The sequence below is a fragment of the Equus asinus genome, chromosome 25 (assembly GCF_041296235.1).
Source record: "Equus asinus isolate D_3611 breed Donkey chromosome 25, EquAss-T2T_v2, whole genome shotgun sequence".
Taxonomy (NCBI): Eukaryota; Metazoa; Chordata; class Mammalia; order Perissodactyla; family Equidae; genus Equus; species Equus asinus.
The window spans coordinates 53,978,378-53,996,560 of NC_091814.1; the positions used below are offsets into that span (position 1 = coordinate 53,978,378).

General features: G+C 54.3%; 1 protein-coding gene across 1 annotated transcript in view; it reads left to right on the forward strand.

The window, feature by feature from the left end:
• Window positions 1–17,882, forward strand: part of GPA33 (glycoprotein A33) — a 36,674-nt gene extending 18,792 nt beyond the window's left edge. Inside the window, exons 3-7 of the mRNA XM_044758462.2 lie at window positions 1,399–1,615; window positions 9,536–9,688; window positions 14,786–14,905; window positions 15,672–15,804; window positions 16,223–17,882. Coding sequence (XP_044614397.2) covers window positions 1,399–1,615; window positions 9,536–9,688; window positions 14,786–14,905; window positions 15,672–15,804; window positions 16,223–16,355 — 756 coding nt within the window. The 3' untranslated portion in view covers window positions 16,356–17,882. The remainder of the gene's footprint in view (window positions 1–1,398; window positions 1,616–9,535; window positions 9,689–14,785; window positions 14,906–15,671; window positions 15,805–16,222) is intronic.
• The last annotated feature ends 301 nt before the right edge of the window (window positions 17,883–18,183 follow it).

Sequence of the window (18,183 nt, forward strand, 5' to 3'; positions counted from 1 at the left end):
CCAGAACTCGGGCTCTGAATCCAGAATGCCCCACTGGAGTCCCAGCCCTGCCATCTCGCTAACCTTCTGAACTTGAGACAGGTCCTTAACCCTGTCTTGGCGCCTTGGTTTCCCATGTGTGAAATGGTGTGATCGTAATATTTATTTCATGAGGATGTTGTGAGGATGTTGTGAGATGGTACACACAAAGTGCTTAGGAGAGTGCCCGGCACACAGCGCACGCTCAGGAAAGAGCAGCTGTGATCTTTTTTGCTACCTGCCCAGGCTCACCTTTCACAGTCCCTCACCACACACTCACCTCCACTCACACTGAGCCACTTGGAGTTGACATGTCGCTTCCCACTTCTGTCTCTCTCCTCTGGTTGTCCCTTTGCCTGAAACGCCATATACATTTATCCTACTCCGACACTCGCCACCCCAATCCCCCCAGCCCCTTGCCCAGCTGGTTCTTATTTGTCCCTCAGGATTCAAGGCACTGTCCTCCAAGAGCCCTCAGGAATCCTCTCCTGACTTCCCAGGGTAGAGGTAATGCTCTTTTCTGGGGTCTCATAGCTAATCACAAGATGTTTTAATGTTGGGTGGCCTGTCACCCTCATTCCTCTTTGAGGGCAGAAGTCATGAGTTATTCATCTTTGAATGTCAGTCATTTAGTGGATGCTCAGTAATAATCAAGGCTACCACTTACAGAAAATTTCCCATGTCAAGCAACACCATAACTGCTTTGCATAGATTATCTAGTTTAATCTCACAAAATCCTATGAGATAGTTGTTATTATTATGTCTATTATGTAGAAGAGGATGCAAAGTCACAGAGAGGTCAAGCATTCTGCTCACGGTCAAACAGCTAGTAAGTGGCAGAATTGGGATTTGAATTGAGGCTGGCTCCAAAGCAGTGATGTTAGCCAGTACCATGTTCTGTTTGATAAATAATGAGAACCAGTGAATGAATAAATACATTCCAAAGGCAAGCGTCAAGTAAATAAAGTGGGCTTGGAAGCCAAGGGTGGCTGCCTAGCATAATACCTGACACACAGTAGGTGGCCAATAAATATTGCTTGACTGATTGAGTGAGAACAGACAATGGACTGAAATGGAATGGGTAAGAGAGGTGCCAGAGGTGAACGGGTGGGGTCTGAGAAAGCCCCATTTACCCACATGTGCTCCTGTGGTGTGGATGGCCTGCCTGCCCCAGTCTGTCAGTATTTTCATTGAAAACATATAAACATTATCAAAGGAATCCACAAATGGGCACCACGTATTAGAGCTGTTTGTTCTGAGACGTTGGTGTGTCAGCACCTCTGGTCCTGGGAATGGTGGATGCACGTGGTCAGGAGGGGCTGGAAGCACCATGCCGGGGCCTTAGGATGAAGACCAAGTGGCATTTCTTCTTCCTCCTAGGAAAGGGTGCTCGTCTGGATATTTTCTTCCAAAAGCACCGTCTACGGTGAGCTTTATGAGAACCGTGTCAACATATCAAGCAAAGTCGACCAGTCAGATGCCTCCATCACCATTAGTCAGCTGACCATGGATGACAACGGCACCTACGAGTGCTCAGTCTCTCTGGTGTCAGACCTGACCGGCACCTCCAAGTCCCGTGTCCGCCTCTTGGTCCTCGGTGAGTGTCTCCATCTCCTTCCTGGGGTGGTAGGAAGAGGGTAGGCAGCGATGGGGTGCAAGGAGGAGAAGCGCCCTGGTGGCAAGATAAAACCAGAGGCAGCAATGCCTGCCAAGGAGCTAAGATTCCTCCCCTGATCCAGGCTGTCTCAGGGCAGGGGCGCTGCTCCTCCCTCTGGAGCTGAAGACTATTTGAGTTCTTGAGGAAGGGCCATGTGTCCCCAGGGCAGAGGAGAAGCCGATTTGGAGCGGTCCCTAGGGGTCAGCCTTGAGGATTCTGTCCATGCTCTGTCCAGTGCTCCTTCCCCCACACCAACTCTTCTCTTTTTCTTGCCAAACTTATTAAAGAGAAGAAAAAGGGAAATCCTGGATCCTCTTGTAAAGAGCCTCACTGTGCCTTACTTTGATGTTGAGGGCCAAAGCGTGACTCTGGCAGGTGGTGCGTCCTTCTGTGTCATAAATTCAGTGAATCAGAGGAGGGTCTTCACATCAGCATCTCCCACCCCTCGGCCCCAACAACACGCTGTTGAGCAGATCCAAACTGCCTTTGCAATGTGTCCCAAGACGACCTTCTTTTCCTACAAATAACTTCTGACTGGAGTTTATAGTTTTCGAAGGATCTGGCTGGTCATCTACTTTAGTACCTTCATTTTGCAGAAGAGGCCCAGAGAAAACAGCACCTGACTCGACGGTCATTGGACAAGCTTTAGTGAGCACCTGCTTCCTGTCCAAAACAGGAAATGGCCCCCCCTGGGCGGCAGCAGCACTTTAAAGCAAAACAGTGGACCATTTTTCCTTTATTTTTTTCCCTTTACACTACTTAGTGGAATTTTATTTTTAATTGCGTAAGGTGGCTGCCTGGCTTTCGGAAGCATTCCAGGGTGTCAAACAGTAGAGCCCTGAATGAAGAATATCTGACTGTCTTCTTCTTCCACCCTACTGCCAACAAAGTAGTCGATGGGGACCCTGGTGTCTGCTCCTGCACACTCTCTCCACGTCCTTTCAACACACACACACACACACACACACACTTTTTCTTTCTTTCCTTTAAAGAAAAGAGACCATATTATAAAGATCATTCTGCAACTTCCTTTTTCTTAATGATGTTTCAAGCACATTTCTCCAGATCGAGACATGTAGATCTACCTAATAACAGCGTACATTCTGTCACACGAATGTCCTGTGATTTATTCCAGTGTCCCATACTGATGGACATTCAGGCTGTTTCTGTTTTTTTGTATGAACAATACTGAAACATGTATATATGTATATATACACACACGTATTGTTCATATAAAAAATATATATACACATATTCTTTCACTGTGTTGTTTTTATTTTCTATTGGATAGATTCTTAAAAGTAGGATTTCTAGGTCAAAGACTATACCTTCATTAAACGTTCATCCATACTGGCAAATTACTTTCCCAGAAGCAACTTACACTGCCATGAGCATTATACGAGCATGCCTGTTTTTCCATATCCTCACCAGTACTGAATGCTATCAATTTTTTAACTTTTATAAATTTTGTTAATTCGCCAGGTGAAAAAACTCAGTGCAGTCTAAATCAAAATTTTAATGGAATCCCCAGTCAGCTTCACGCCGCTCCCCAGCTTGGGCCTAACCCCTAAAGCTCGGGGACCAACGCTGGGGACTGAGGGCTCGCCTCTGTTTGCTCACTTTCCTTAGCCCCTGCTCCCCGCAATTTCTGGCTCCTCTGGGGTCACAGCCGGCCTCGGGAGGGGAAAGTAAAGGGGAAAGGCAAGGCCAGGCCACCCGCAGCTCCCTCCTGGTATCACATAGTCCTCACAGCAGACATCCCACTACTGCTTCTTTTGTGGGGGTGCATTAGCAGGTTCTTCAGAACCCCCATGGACCCCTGCCTGACACAGGTGGCGTGTGCACCTGCTGGCTGGACTCTCACATCCTCCGTCCTTTCCCACCCCGCCCCTGCTTATGGCCACTCGCTCCTGCTCTCTGCCACCCCCTCTGACTCCCCTTCATCCATCAAGCAGCTCCCTGGGACAGAGTCCCTTCAGTGTGACATGAATGAGCCTGATCTTTACCCCGCTAAGCCCTGCACCACAGCTGCACTCGCTCCTCACCCTGCCATTGCAGCCTGCTCCAGCCAGCCCCTCTGGGCGAGAGGCAAGAGCCAGAGTCTGCCCTTGGGTGGGTCCCCACATACCCAGGGACACCTATAAAGCCCTTCCATCATCACATCCAGGAATGGCACTGTGAGAACTTCCAGGTTTCTGCCACTCAGCAAGTCTCAGCCAGGGAGAGAGAGCCAGCTCCCGACAGAAGACCAGCCCAGTCTCCATGTGGGATTCTCTTGGTGCCTCCCTGGCTTGGCCTGAGATGGGGGAGATACCTCCTTCCCTTCCCCCAAGAGAAGGAGGGGAAATATTCATGAACCCCTATTCCTGAGAATCCTCTGCAAAGAAATCTCTTCCCCAGTGATTCACTAGCCTTCTCTTCTGCGAGCTGGAGGAGGGAAACTGATAATCAGAGGATTTGTTCTTGGGATGGCTGCTGGGGGGTGCCTCTCATGCCTCTCCTCAGCACTGAGGATGCTTCCATCCAGGGTCCTCCCCCTGGAGGCTGTAGTGGAGAAACTGAGGCATGAGAAAGCCCTGTTCCGGATCCTGTTGATGTTTTCTGTTGTGAATTTTTGGTCTCTTGTCTTGCACGGGGTCTCTCACCACCACGTTTGGGGTTATAAAAATGAACTTAATGTTATTCTTTTGTGTCTGTAAGTCTTATTCTTTACCCTTAGACCTTTATGTGATCTGGAATTTATTTTTGTACATAGGATGCTAGGAGTCTAACTTTGTTTTCTTCCAAATGGACAGCCAATTACATCAGCATCATTATTGTACCAAAGAAACAATTATTTTCACACTGGAATGCCAGCCTTGTCACATATTAGGTTCTTACATATACATGGTTGGTTTCTTTACTTCTTATTTTGTTCATTTTCTTTTTGATTATTCCTATGCCGATATCATATGGTTTCGATAACAGTATATTTATAGTCAGTGTTAATATATATATATATATATATTTTTTTTTTTGTAAGATTGGCACCTGGGCTAACAACTGTTGCCAATCTTCCTTTTTTTTTTCTGCTTTATCTCCCCAACCACCTCCCCCCCGTCCCCCCCCCCCCCCCCCCACACACACCCTGCACCGCCCACGGAGCCCAATAGCTGGTCTCTCTGGGCCTCCTGCTCTGCAAACCGAGGGCCTTTGTCTTAAACAGAGAGAAAACTACCATCGACTTGCATGCCCTTTGCCTGTGTGAGTTGTTACAGGTAACAGCAAGTTCATAATCATTATGACTCCCATTTACTGAGGACCTGCTATGAGCCTGCCATCTCACTAGGTGCTTCGGGATACGATCTCATTCAGTCTTTGCAATCCATCCGTGAAGCTGGGTGCGAACATCCATGTTTAACAGAGGGGAACACTGAGGCTCGAGAGCTTAAATGAGCACTAGAAAGCCTCCAAGCGTTGATGGAAGCAGGGCTGCCCGGATCCAAAGCCCTTCGCCCGCTCCGCCCTGCGAGCCTGCCACGCCCAACCAGCAATCCTTTCACTTCGGGAGCATCCCCAGTCCGAGATCTACTTAACTGTTCAGTGTGCCTTCTCTTTCGCTGTAGCCGACGTAAGCTTGCCAATTGTGTTTGATCTCGCCGCCGTGTTAATCTGTGTTTTGCCCTTCCTGCACCCATGCCAACGAAAGAAGGTTGGAGGGGCAGAGCCGCACCAGCCCTGGATGTGCCCGTTTGCCTTCACTGGTCCACAGAACCCCGCATCTCGGACACATGGCTCACTGATAACTGAGATTCTGTAACTGCTCTTCCATGCCGAGGTCTGCGTGGGAGGCTGGAGCCTCGCCAGCCTATGGGCGCCTGCACAGTTGTTTCTGGGTTTTCCCGGGTGGGCTCTGATGGTCTTAGCGCTTTAGGAACATTTCCACCCTCTGTCATCTCATGGACAAGGCTGTCACCACCACATTTTATCGTCTTCCAGCGTTTTCACAGCTGTGTGCTTGTTGCCAAGCTTCTAGGTGGAGTGCTGTGATGTGGTTTTCTACCCGGGTTGGTTGAATCAAGGGGCCTGCCTATCTGCGGAGGGCCCCTGAGTCAAGATCTCTAATGCCCGGAAGGATGTTAGAATGAGCCCATTTCTGCTCTGCTCTCCCTTCTCCCACTGTAGCAACCTTAGTCCAAACACAAATAAACAAACAGCTGTGTTTGGTGATCCCTTGCCTCTTTAAAAACACTGATTAAAGAAAAAATAAGAAACTAAACAGGAAAACATTCACCCATATTACCAGGTTTTCTGTTTCTCTGTTTCTTCCAGCTCCCATCTACATACTTATTTATGCACATAATTGAATTTGTAGTCCAGCAACTTGGTGCTTTTCTCTTTTCATTCCACATCACGTAACACTTCCTGCTGCCTTAGCACTTACTGTTCTTTAAGATCCATGCCACTCCAGCTGGTGGATGCAGAGTCCCCTGGCCCTGGGCTGGACTCAGGCAGTTTCCCATTAAAGCTATTATAAATAATGTTGCAACAAATTGTTTTATGTGCATAGCACTTAATTTTTATTTGCATTAGGTCCTTGGAGAGATGTTACCACACCAAGAGAATGAGCATTTTTATCTTGTTTCTCTGCTGCACTTCCTCCTCCTTCCATTGCCATGGTCCCCCCCCCCCCCCCCCCACCCCCCCCCCCCCCCCCCCCCACCCCAGCTGAATCCCTCTCTTGTCTCCCCTGGTCCTTCTCTGGCTAATTCTGTCTCCTTCTGGCTTCTCTTAAGTAGTTCCCATTTTCTTCTGGCAACAAGCTGGAAGGCAGCAGGACCCTACTCAGATGTGACTGTCTGATTCCCCTCCCCTCTCAAGGTCAGCTGCACTTTAAGAGGAACTAGTTAACTCGAAGGGCAAAGGATACACCTTTAATCTGAGATTATGGAACTCGGTGAAACCAATGTTTTGTTTTGAGGGAGAGAGAGAGAGGGAGAGGGAGACAGAGAGATCTTTTTATACTACATGTTAACAATTCCAGTAAAAACCTTTTTAAAAAAAGTTTTCTTTCCAAACTGCTTTGCTGCTAGGCTATCTTTAGGCAGAGATCTTTAATTACACGGGGCCGCCCATTCGGGCTCGGTGACCTCACAGCAAACTGAGGCGAGCAGGGAGCTCGCGGACAGGCGGAGCATGCGCCGTCTTGGTCACCCGGGGCAGCAGGTGGCCCTGGGACCCCGGACGCGTGGCGAGCGGGATCGGTCGTCTCCCGGCCTCTGGCGCCCCCTGACGGCTGCGGCTGGAGTCGCAGGCTTTGGAGAGGCCTCGGAGCCCACGGGTCCCCTGCTCCCGCGCATCACTCCGCCCTCAGTAGATATCCCGGGAGCGTCTGCATTCTGTTTGGGAAGCAGGACGAGCCAGCTGAGGACTCGACGTCTCCACGAGTCCCGCAGGTCCGCGGTCCCCGCGGCGGGCCGAGGGGCCACGTGGACTCGAGCTGTCTGATTCCAGGTCCGCGCGGTGTGGGTGCTGGGGCTGAGGGGGCACCTCAGGGAGGGTCTGGACAGCGTGAGGGCAGGGGCGCAGGGGGTGAGGTGAGGAACCTGACCCCTTCCTCCACGAGGCTGGTCTCCTGGGGGTGGCTGGCCCCTCCTCTGCCATGATCTCTCCCGCTGCCTACGGCGCGAATGAAGGGTTTGCTCTCAGTCTCTTTCCCTTAGCAAATGGCTCAGCGCGCGCAGCTGGTCTCGGTATGGCCAGCCTCCTCTGCTGTGCTTCTCCAGGGCTCGGTGCCTCTGGCTGGTGCCTCCGGTTCTGGCTCGCCTCCCAAGCAGCCTGCGCCGGGAGGCCGCCCGGCCGGCGTGCGCACGGGCCCCGCGGGGGTGACAGGGCAGGCCAGCGCTCCCGCTGGGGCCAGAGGCTGCGCCCCGTGCTGAAGGCACGCCGGGAACAGGGGTGGAGAGCGGGGCTCCTGTACCTCTGGAGAGGTCAGGAGACAAAGGCTGGCTCAGCACCCCTCACTTAGAGCGGATCCGCGCGGAAGCGGGGCCCCCCAGCCCTCCGCCCCCAGGTCCCTGCGAGCGGCGAAGCCGGCAGGGGCTGCTGGTCAGCGATGTCCGCGGGCAGCAGCCTCTCCCTCCCCAGGTTTTTCCGTTCCGGGGGGCCTGGGCCAGGATGCCTGAGGCCTGTCCTTGAACCTTGGGCCTCTTAGGTTAAGGGACTGTCCAGCTGGGGGTGGCAGTGGGGGAATGCCTCCAGTCTTGCCCCTTGCTCGCCCCACACCCACTAAAACAGGAGGGGGTGTTGGGCACACGCAGCAACCACATGCCTGTTCCTGAGAGGAAGTACGGCGGGCTGCTGGCTAGAGGGGAGAGCTGCGTCCTTGACAGCTCCCCCACTCCCCCGGCAACTCTGGGTGCCCCCTGCCCCCAGCAGAGACAGGAACTGACTCTCCACGATCCCTGACCGCTCACCTGCCATCTGGGCTGTAGAGTGGGCAGCACTATTTATCGGGGAAGGAAACCACCCAGCGGTCAGGTAAAGAAAGGAGCGAGGGGACAGGCCTGCCTCTGAGGGATTCCAGTAATAGCCCACTGCACTGTGTCCTCCCCTTCCCACCCCCGAGGACACTGCCTGAAGTCCCAGGCACACTTTATGCTTCTTGCCTCAGAGCCTTTGCACATGCTGTTCCCTCTGCCTGGAATGCCCTCAGCTCTCTTTCTCTGACCACCACCGCCACCCCCACTGTTGGCCTCCTTTACTCTCACTCTTCCTTCAGGTCACAGCCCATGCTGTGACTGGGTCGTTGTCCATTGTCGTGCCTTCTCTGTCCCAGCAGCCTCGCCTCCTGCCTTGTCATGGTCCAATTACTTGTCTCCTGCCCCCAGTGGATTCCTTGGGCACAGGAACTCACTCACTGTGTCATCCCAGCGCCCAGCAGGGTTAGGTGAACAGCAGGCCCAGTAATGGCTGTGGAATGGACCGCTCTGCACCGTGGTCGGTTAAGGATGCTGAGAGACAGGCATGGCTTCAGGCTTCGGGAATTCGGGGAGATCAGGTTAGGACTGTGAGCTGAGGGGCCTCCTGATTTTCGTACCTCCTTTCTGTGGGCTTCCCTTTCCGTATCTCCGCCCCTCTGTCTACTCCCATCCCTTCCATCCTCATTCTCCACCCAGCATGCATCTCTGCTGCTGCCTGGGGTCTCTCCTCCCACCCAGGACTCTCGCAGTTGCATTTTATCAGCAAAGCTTCACCCGAAGGGAACATTCCTGAGACGTCAGAGTTGAGAGCTTTAACGCACGGGTAGTGGATTACGGCCAAACCCGCCAGCAGCCTGTTTTTACACGGCCTGTGAGCTGGGAATGGTTTGTGCACTTCTAAAGGGGTGTTGAAAAAGAAGCAGCAGTGACAGAGACCATAAGGTGCCGGCAAAGTCTAAGATGTTACCATTTGGCCCTTTACAGAAAAAGTCTGTTGTCCCCTCATTTTACAGGTGGGAACACTGAGGGACTGAAGGATTTACCTAAAATGGCACAGACAAGTCAGTGTCAAACGGAAGCCCATGGGCTGGTGGAGCGAGCACTGGATCTGCTCTCAGCTCGGCCAGGCCCCCTGTCAAGTGCCCTCTCTGGGCCACAGGGTCCCCATCTTTATAATGGTGATGACTCTAAACCAGCCTTCAGGAGGCTGCTTCTCTGTGACGGTGACCGAGGACATATTTTGGGGTGGACTGGTCTTCTAATGTTACTGCTCACCACCAGGCCATGGATTTCTCTGCCTGTGAACAAACAAGGCTGTACGTGCGTGTGCTTGGTGGGAGGTGGCTGTCCCCAAGCCCCACCTGATTCATACGGTCTCTTTGGTCCCTCCCCTACACAGTGCCACCCTCCAAGCCAGACTGCGGCATCCAGGGAGAGACGGTGATTGGCAATGACATCCAGCTGACCTGCCAATCAGATGAGGGCTCCCCGGCCCCTCAGTACAGCTGGAGGAGCTACGACCAGATGAACCAGGAGCGGACAGGCCCGGCAGGTACGGGTCGGCGGGAGGCGGGCCCCACGTCAAGGACTGCCAAGGGAGACCCTGGGCTGACCGTCAGGTCCCCTGAAGGCCTCCCTGTCCCCCCACTGCTGTGGCACTGGGATATCTCAGATCCTCTCTTTAAGCAATGTTGCCTCGTAATAACACCCACCTCACAGGTTGTCGTGGGAAATGGAAGGGACTCATGTCACGCGCTTAGTGGAAGCCCGCAGTGGAAAACTCGTGTGTTCTTCACTCCCCGGAATTCAGTTCCCTTGAATGAGTGTGTGTGGGTAACCACTTTGTGCGAAAGCGCCAAGGGGATTTTGGTTTGGTTATGAGTATGTCCTAGAGGACACATTTGAGGCCCCGGGTCTAACGCTGTGGCTCCACTCATGGGGGGAGTTCCCTGTCACCGTCCCTATCTAGGTCGGTCCACCTCAGACTCCACTGAGCCCAAGTCCCCAAACGTGTCCCCCTTTATGGCCACAGCAGCTCCATGACCGGGCTGCCGGAAGGGCCCCTCCTTGTCAGGGAAGGAGACGGTAGGTTCAGCTTCAGCTGCCAGGAGACCGGTTTTGTCTTGGGCAACTGGGTAACTGAGCTTCTGGTCAGGAAACAAACTGAAACAAGAAGGTACATAAACATCCCACTGTCATTGCCTTGGAGCCAACTGTGCAGGAACACCGGGTGGCATCCTGGCCCGAGTGCCCCCCGGCTTCTGGGCCAGCTGCACCCAGCGCTCCTGGAGACCGAGAAAGACAAGGCCTGAGGGTGACTGTTGGTTTAACTTGTGGGAGATCCTTCGGCTCAGTGTGGGTGAGAAGGACGCGGGAGGTGAAGAGTGGAGGGGGTGCGGACAGCTGTGCTGAGAAGACAAGACAGGAGGCCCAGGGCAGAGGGATGGATGCACAGATCCGGGCTTCGCTCAAACCGGGATGACCTCTATCACTCTGCCCTTCACTCATTTGAGGGGAAAACAAGAACTTTTAAAAGTAAAAAAAAAAAAAAAAAAGGATTACTAGAACCCACTTAATCTAATGTAAAGTGGAAGATGCCCTGTGGACTTCAGCAAGCTCCCAGTTTTGTTTACATACTTCTGGTTGGCACGTTTTCATTGAAACCATCTAGCAGCTCACCCTTGGCACTAGGCCTCCCCTCTCTGGCCTGGGAAGGACCCAGGGACTCCAGCCTGGTCACCAAGGTCTGCCATGGACACTGGTGAGACCTTCCTTCCAGTAAAGTGTGTGTAGGGGGGGCCAAAGCTGAAGGTTACAAGGTGGTGAAGGCTACTGGAGTTTATCCCCAGTGGTGTAACCCAGAGGATGCAAAAGGGGATCAAGGAAGTCTTCTCCGGGGAGGGGGCATTTAAGCCGGCAGTATAGCATGGTGGCTGAGAGTGTGGCATGGGCTCAAATTCTGGCTCTGCCACTTGTTAGCTGTGTGTCCTTGGCACGTTACTTAGCCTCTCTGCGCCTCTCTGTAAAATGGGCATTAAACTGTTATTTACTTCATAGGGTTGTTGTGAAGATCAAGTAAAAGTACACGTAAAGGGCCGAGACCAGGTAGACAGTAAGCACTCAATTAGTGCTGGGCATTACTTGCAGTTATGTGAGCTGGATCCTTAGGGATGAGCAGGCGAGGCGTGGAGCACAGGGCGGGAAGGGTGAGCCGTCGGTGTGGCGGCGCGGGAGCGCGCACGCGCAGGAGGCCCGGCGAGGCGGCGAGGGACTGCAGAGCCCGCGCGTGGGCGGGGAGGCCGGCCTGCCCCGTGGGCCGCGGGCCTGCGGGGAGCATCGCATCGCAAGTGGGCGCCCCGCTTACAGCCCCTGCCTCTGTCAGGAAAGTCTCCTCCTCGGGTTGTTACAAGCCCAGACTTAGGGTCTCAGTGAGGAGAAACCTGAGGACAGGAGAGGAGGTTAAAGGGGGATTCAGCTACTTGCTCTGGAAAAGCTTTATCCCGCCTCGGGGTCCGATTTGTGCAGAGTTGAGGTGGCGTCTGGGAGGCCGGGGAAGTGTGGTTAGTGTAATAACACAAGCTGGCACCTGATGGCTTCTCAAAGCCTTGGGTCTCCACGCCCCTGGAGGGTCTATCACGCCTTCTTCCTCTGGGGGTCAGTCCAAACCCGTATCTGACTTAAAACATTCCAGTCCACAGTAGAAGATTTGGACAGCGGAATTCCTCCGCCTTCTTACATCTGGAGACAGAATTTCCCACATTAGAGATTGCTTCCTTTGACTTAGTAATCGGTGGAAGCACTACATCAGTGAAAAGAACAAGGAATCTGGAATCAGCAAACTAGATTTGAGTCCTGACTCCTCCACTTGTCAGTCACAGCTTCTCTGATCCTTAGTATCTTCATGCGAAAAACTGGCATGGTCGTTACACTACCTTCCCCGCAAGCCTGGAGGAGGGTGAGAGGAGATCCCGTGGGTGATGGCCCTGAACATCGTTTTAAACCCTGTCGCAGTCAGCTGAGCTTCATGCACTGACGAGTAGGAATTTGGGTATGAAAGACGGAGGGAGAGGGAATATCTGGGGCCCAGACGCTTTAGGGGAGCGGCTTCTGAAGGGTGGGCATGGGCCCTGCTCCCGGCAGCCAGGGAGGGTCTCGAAGGCCAGAGGGGGCCGCTCGACCTGGTTGTTGATGGAGGGTGGCGGCAGGAAAGTCCAGTCTCGTCACCTTGGCGTGGGTGCCTCTGGGAGCCCAGAGCTGCCCTGGGGGCGACCGCCCGCGCCCAGCCGAGGGAGGGGGGAGCCGACGGGCCTGTGCATTGTCCTTCGTCACCACAAGGTGTCGCCACGGCGGCGGAAACTAGTTTTAGCCGGATTTCAGGAACCATAAGGTCCTTTTTCAGACTCAGAGCAGGTCTTGTGGCACTGGACGTGCTCGGGTTAATCGTGGAGCAGCTCCTGATGTCCACTCTTTGCTTCGAGGAACCGGGGAAGGATAGTGCTAACTCTGGACCAGGGCGCCACGCGTTCCCCTGCCGTGAACAAGGCCGGGAGCCCAGGGCTGTGCTCTGATGACCGACAAGGTCCCGGAGGCGGTCTGGAGTCTTCAGTCCTCGATCTGTCTGCGGTGTTCGGTGTACACCTGACACAGACCGAGTTTCACACGCTACAGTACTGATAATCTGATAAGGGCTCCACACCCCCTAAGTGTGTCCAGGGTCAGAGCATTTCCTAAAGTGTGTTCCTTCACGATGCCTCTTAAAAATAAAACAATCAGTTTGCAGAATGAGACCATAAATGCCATAACCACTGTTAGAGACGCCCCGTGCTCCTTAGCATATTCGAAGCTCTCAGAGTTCTGTTGTTAAAAATTAGCCCAAGTCACCAGCTGTTATTTCTAGCTGGTGAGATTATGGATGATTTTTATTTTCTCCTCTGTCCTTTCCAGGGGCTTTCCCTGACCCTGCGGGTGAGATTAAATTCCCTTGCTCTAAACTCAGAGGGCACTTCCGCTCTGAACTCAAATCACCCTGGTAATAGCTACTGCTTCCTGTCTGTCTTCCCTGGCAGCCTGGGTGCCCCAAGAGGACAGGGACCTCTTCATCTTGTTTAGAGCTACTGTGACCAGCATATAAAGATTTTCTGGATTGGATTGAAGTAATAGTTTTATGTCATGTATAAATCTTTATAATGAGTATACATGGCTTTTATAATATAATTTTTTTTAAGAAGAAAGTTGCCAGCTACTCCAGGGAGTTTTGGACCTAAAACAGGATTTTTGTTATGCTTTGTCATTTCTTAATTTTGTGACCTTGGGCATGTCACTTGACTTCTCTAAGCCTCCATTTACCTCTCTGACATTGAAGACTGAAATATTTGTTCCATCTGCCATACAAGATTGTTGGAAGAAGCAGAGGACACTGTGTTTGAGGAAGTGAACTGAGTAGCATGTCCAGACGAGGAGAGTCCACACCGAGATACAGCCTTGCAAGAGAGTGGAGGTGGGGCAGGGCAGGGCTGGACACCAGAGGAACTGGCAAGAGAGGAAGCTGGAGTAATTGCCAGGCCAGCTCTGTGACTCTGGGACCGTGTTAAGAAGCCTGGCCGTGTTACTGAAGTTCATGGGCTGCCTCTGAAATGTCCACACAGGGCAGTGACCGGATCCTGTTTACAATTTAGAGGGTCTCCTTGGGATGATGTGTAACCACCGTATGAGGCTGGCTCTGCAGCACATTAGATGACAAAGGTCTCTAACTCTTCTCTCAAAATAGCAGTTACGACGAAGCATCTTTGAAGACAGGACATATAAACATGTCGAAGCATAAAGCCCCCCCTTTCAAGGTGAAGAACTTCATAGGATCATCGATTTAGCAGGAAGGCCTCTCATGAGGACATGCAGACCATCCCCCAATTCAGTAGGATCAGGTGCCTTCACCCCCACTTCCAGATGAGGGAGCTATAGCTCAAAGAAGGTAACCGGCTTCAGTGGTGGAAGAGGAGGAGTCTAGACTGACAGCCTGTCTCCTCCCCACCGCACCCGCCAGACACACTCACACACACACACACTCACACACACACCACTCGCGGCAGGAAAATCCAGAGATCAGAGTTCTTGATGTCTAAAGCCTTCTTCCACATGAGCACAAGCTAAGGGATTCAGTTTCTGAAGATCATAAAAGTGGTTATAATAATATCTTCTAGTTAGAAAGCCTTGTCATGTAACATGTAACATATATCATGTCGCCTGGGCACATACTGCACGTCGGGCTTTCTGCTGTGGGCTTATGTGGATTAGCATGTCATTTTATGCTCACAGTTGTCCCGTGAGGCACTATTATTATTTCCACTTATAAATACAGAAACGGAGGCTCAATGAAGCTAAGCTACTTGCCCAAAGTCACAAAATTAATAAACGGCAGAAGCAGGCTTCAGATTCAGGGAGCTTAACTGAATTCTAAGCTCTTCAGACTTGTGCATCCTGCCCGTTTTAATCTGCCTACAGCCTGGGGGTGGATGTTTTCTCCACGTTACAGACGGGGCTCGGGGAAGTTCAGTGGTGGGGCTGGGGCCCCTCCAGGAATCCAGGCCTCCGGATCCCTAGCTGTTCCACTCCAGCGCGGGGCCCACCTCACCCGTCTGCTCTGCCTCCCCAGTCACAGGACAGACCTTTTCTCTGAAGAACATCTCCACAGACATGTCCGGTTACTACATCTGCACCTCCAGCAACGAGATGGGGTCGCAGTCCTGCAACATCACCGTGGCGGTCAGACCTCGTGAGAGCAGCCTAGGGGTTGGAGGGAGGGAGGGTGGAAGGTTGGGCGTAGGAGGGATGGGGGAGGGTGAGGGAGGGGAAAGGAGGGAGGGAAGGAGAGGTGGGGAAAGGACAAAGACCAGAGGATGACTGGCTGGGGTCCAAAGAGTCAGGCGAGAGAGACCACCGTGGAGGTGAATTGGTCAGCCTCTTTAGGGTCACCCCTGGCAGGGTGGCTGGGGTGACCTCGACCAGACCCCCTGTCCCAGGCTCCCCTTGCCTGGAGGCCAGTCCAGTCCCTTGGTTCTTTGGAAGAGCGCTTAGGACTGGCTTCTGCAGACCTGCTCAGTCTGGCCTGCCCCTAGGACCACTCAGTGGACATGAGGGAAGTGCTCAGAGCTATTGCCACAGAGTCTGGACCCCATCCCTTTGGGGTGGACACTCCAACCAGCTCAGGGCAAGCTAGAGTAGGAGCTGGCGTGGCTGACAGCTGAGGACTTTTCGGAGCCTGGGTAGCTCAGGGAGCGTTGGGATGCAGAGCCAGTGGCCCATCTGTCCTCATCTCCGCCTCCCTCCTGAAGCGCATCCCCAGCCCGTGTGGTGGCATTCCTACAAGGCCATGCCTTTCATGGAATGCTGCCAGAAGCAGGTGGCCGCTGCTCCCGGGCGGGCCGGGAGGAGGCCCCTCGGGCTTCCCGCCGCCGCTGGGCTCGCCCCGAGCCTGGGCTCGCGTCCGGCCGGCGGGCGCGGCGGGCGCGCGGCGGCTGCAGCGGCTCCGTCTCTCGCAGCCTCCATGAACGTGGCGCTGTACGCGGGCGTGGCGGCGGGCGTGGCGGCGGCTCTCATCCTCCTCGGCGTGCTGGTCTACTGCTGCTGCTGCCGGGGGAAGAGCGAGGACCCCGACGCCGAGGACGCCAGGCCGTGAGTGGCGGGTGGGCAGGCTGGGAGATGCCCCGGCACCGGGGTCGCCGCCTGCGGCGGCTGAGGACAGGCAGCGACTCGCCGAGGTCACCAAGCGGGTCGCAGTCCCTGGCCCGGCCTCCAGGCCCGTGGGTCCCGGTCCCTGCTCTCAGGCTGGGGCTCCTGGGGGCCCGGGGCTGAGCGCGGTGGAGCCTCGGTCGCCGTCCTCCTTGTCTGCTGGAGCCAGCCCGGCCCGGGAGGCCCCGCTCAGGAGTGGAGCTGGTCTGCGCCACCGTCTGTCCTCTCGGGGCCCGCCCTCAGCCTCGTGTCCCTGTGCAGCTGGACGGGTGGGCAGGGCGGGTCTGAGGGTGAGCACGGGGCCCAGCTCCCTCCGGCCGAGCCGAACCGGGGCGAACCTTGCCCTGTCCTCACGCCGCAGGAAGCGCGAGGCCTACCAGCAGCCGGCGCAGCAGATGAGAGAGCTTTCCAGAGGGCAGGACGAGGAGGACGGCTCCAGGCACGAAGACCAGAGGAGCGATGGGCACGAGTACCCTGACCACACTGGCCAGTGACCGGGGCCTGCTGCAGGCGGGCGTGGGGGTGGGAGGGCTGGGGTTCACTCCGCTGGCCCCCTTCCTCCCCTCTCCTCTCCGAGCCGCATTTTCTGACCCTCATCCCAGTCACTGATGGGATCCTTCCTCCCCTGCGTCGGCTGCTGGAGCACTTGGCTCGGCCTGGTGGCCAAGGGGATCTCACTGGTGACTGACCCTGCCAACTGCCCTCACCTGCGGAGTGACCCCTCCCCACTGCCACGCCTCGCTGGGGGCCCAGCCCTCAGCCTGGACCGGCGGCAGCCTCCACCTTCCCCAGTGCCTGGCAGGAGCTCCCTGCAGCTCAGGACTGAGCATGGGGCACTCCTGCGGCGGATGCTCAGCGGGCAGTGCAGCCTCGGAGGGCGGGCCGCCTGCTCACCCCTGTGCCCCGCACCTTGGGGAGCGCCCGGCACGCATAACGTTTTTGTTGAGTGAATGAAAGAATAAATGAGTACCTGAAGGACTCCCTATTATTATCCAACTTAAGTGTGAGCTCCTTGCTTCGGGGCCCATGTGGGCCTGGCCTCAAGCTCCCCTTCCAGCCTCATCTCCCACCACTTCCCTGTATGTTGCGGACTCCCCCAGCGAAGGCCGCCTCCAGCTGCGCTGCACATTCCCTCCTGGGGCTTTTGCTTCCTCTGTCTGGCTGGGAATGCCCATGCAGCCTCCGTCTCTGCCTGTCAGCATCCCACCTGTGCCTCCAGCCCCTCTCAACTCCTAGTGAACTCTGTAACCAACCCTGATCTCCCACACACACAGGAACAAGCTCGTCACTTTGTGCCGCACCCATCGTGGGTCACATGGCACAGTTACCCAGTGTGTGTCTCTTCCCGTGTTAGAGTCTGAGCTCCTCGGGGCAGGGCCTGGGCCTCCTCCCCCTGCTTTCCCCCTGCTGTCCCCAGAGCCCTGGCGGCCGTGGCCCTCCTAGCCGGTGCTTAATCCACCTTAATTTGGGGAACCGCTTTGATAGGTTGGGCCATCGCTGCTCTGGTCTCCCTGATATGGTGGTAGACACAAGGATGACCCCACCCAACCCATTGGCTAGTTTAGTGAGTTAAGGATGAGTTAAGTGAACACACACACGTGTGCACACACGCAGAGCTTGCTGGCAGCTCGTCCAGGAAGCTCACGTCATGGTGGTTCCTCTCCAGGCCAGGATAACTGACATGCCCCTGGGGTCCTGATACCTAGCCACCGCCCTGCCTAGCCTGTCCTGGCTGGGCTGCTGGCTCTGCTTTGCTGTCACGTGCTGCCTCTGCCCTGTTGGCGGGTCATTTCTTTCATGCTTGACAGGCAGTGTCATGGAAGCTTAGGTCTCATGGCCCAGTGCCTGTCTCACCCAAAAGCAGTTTATTAAATAAACATCGTTGTCTTTTCTGGATGATCAGAAAAGCAATTCTATAAATCTATTGTCCGTTTGTGATTTTTAAAATATATATATATTTTATATATTTTGTTAAATTCTTTGCTTCATTCAAAATGCTGTCAGTAATAATAAAATTGTCAGTGGAAATTCTTGTGTCTCTTTTAATGTGGATTTTGTTCCTGCCAAGGGAGACCTTGTGCTCATGGGTTCGTGTCTACCTGCTGTGGGCCCTTTTGCTTCCTGGAAGAGGTGAGGTGACGGGCCCAGCAAGGGGCGTAGAGGGTCAGATCCCGTGGGTCCCATTGCTTGTGGCCATGCTAAGCCAGGCAATGTCTCTAGCAGTTGCTGGGGACAGGACAGACCCCACCTGGCAGTGGAGGTATATTCCAGGTGCCTGCAGTTGTCAGAAAGACCACGGCGGGCCTGGGAGTCAGTCCACAT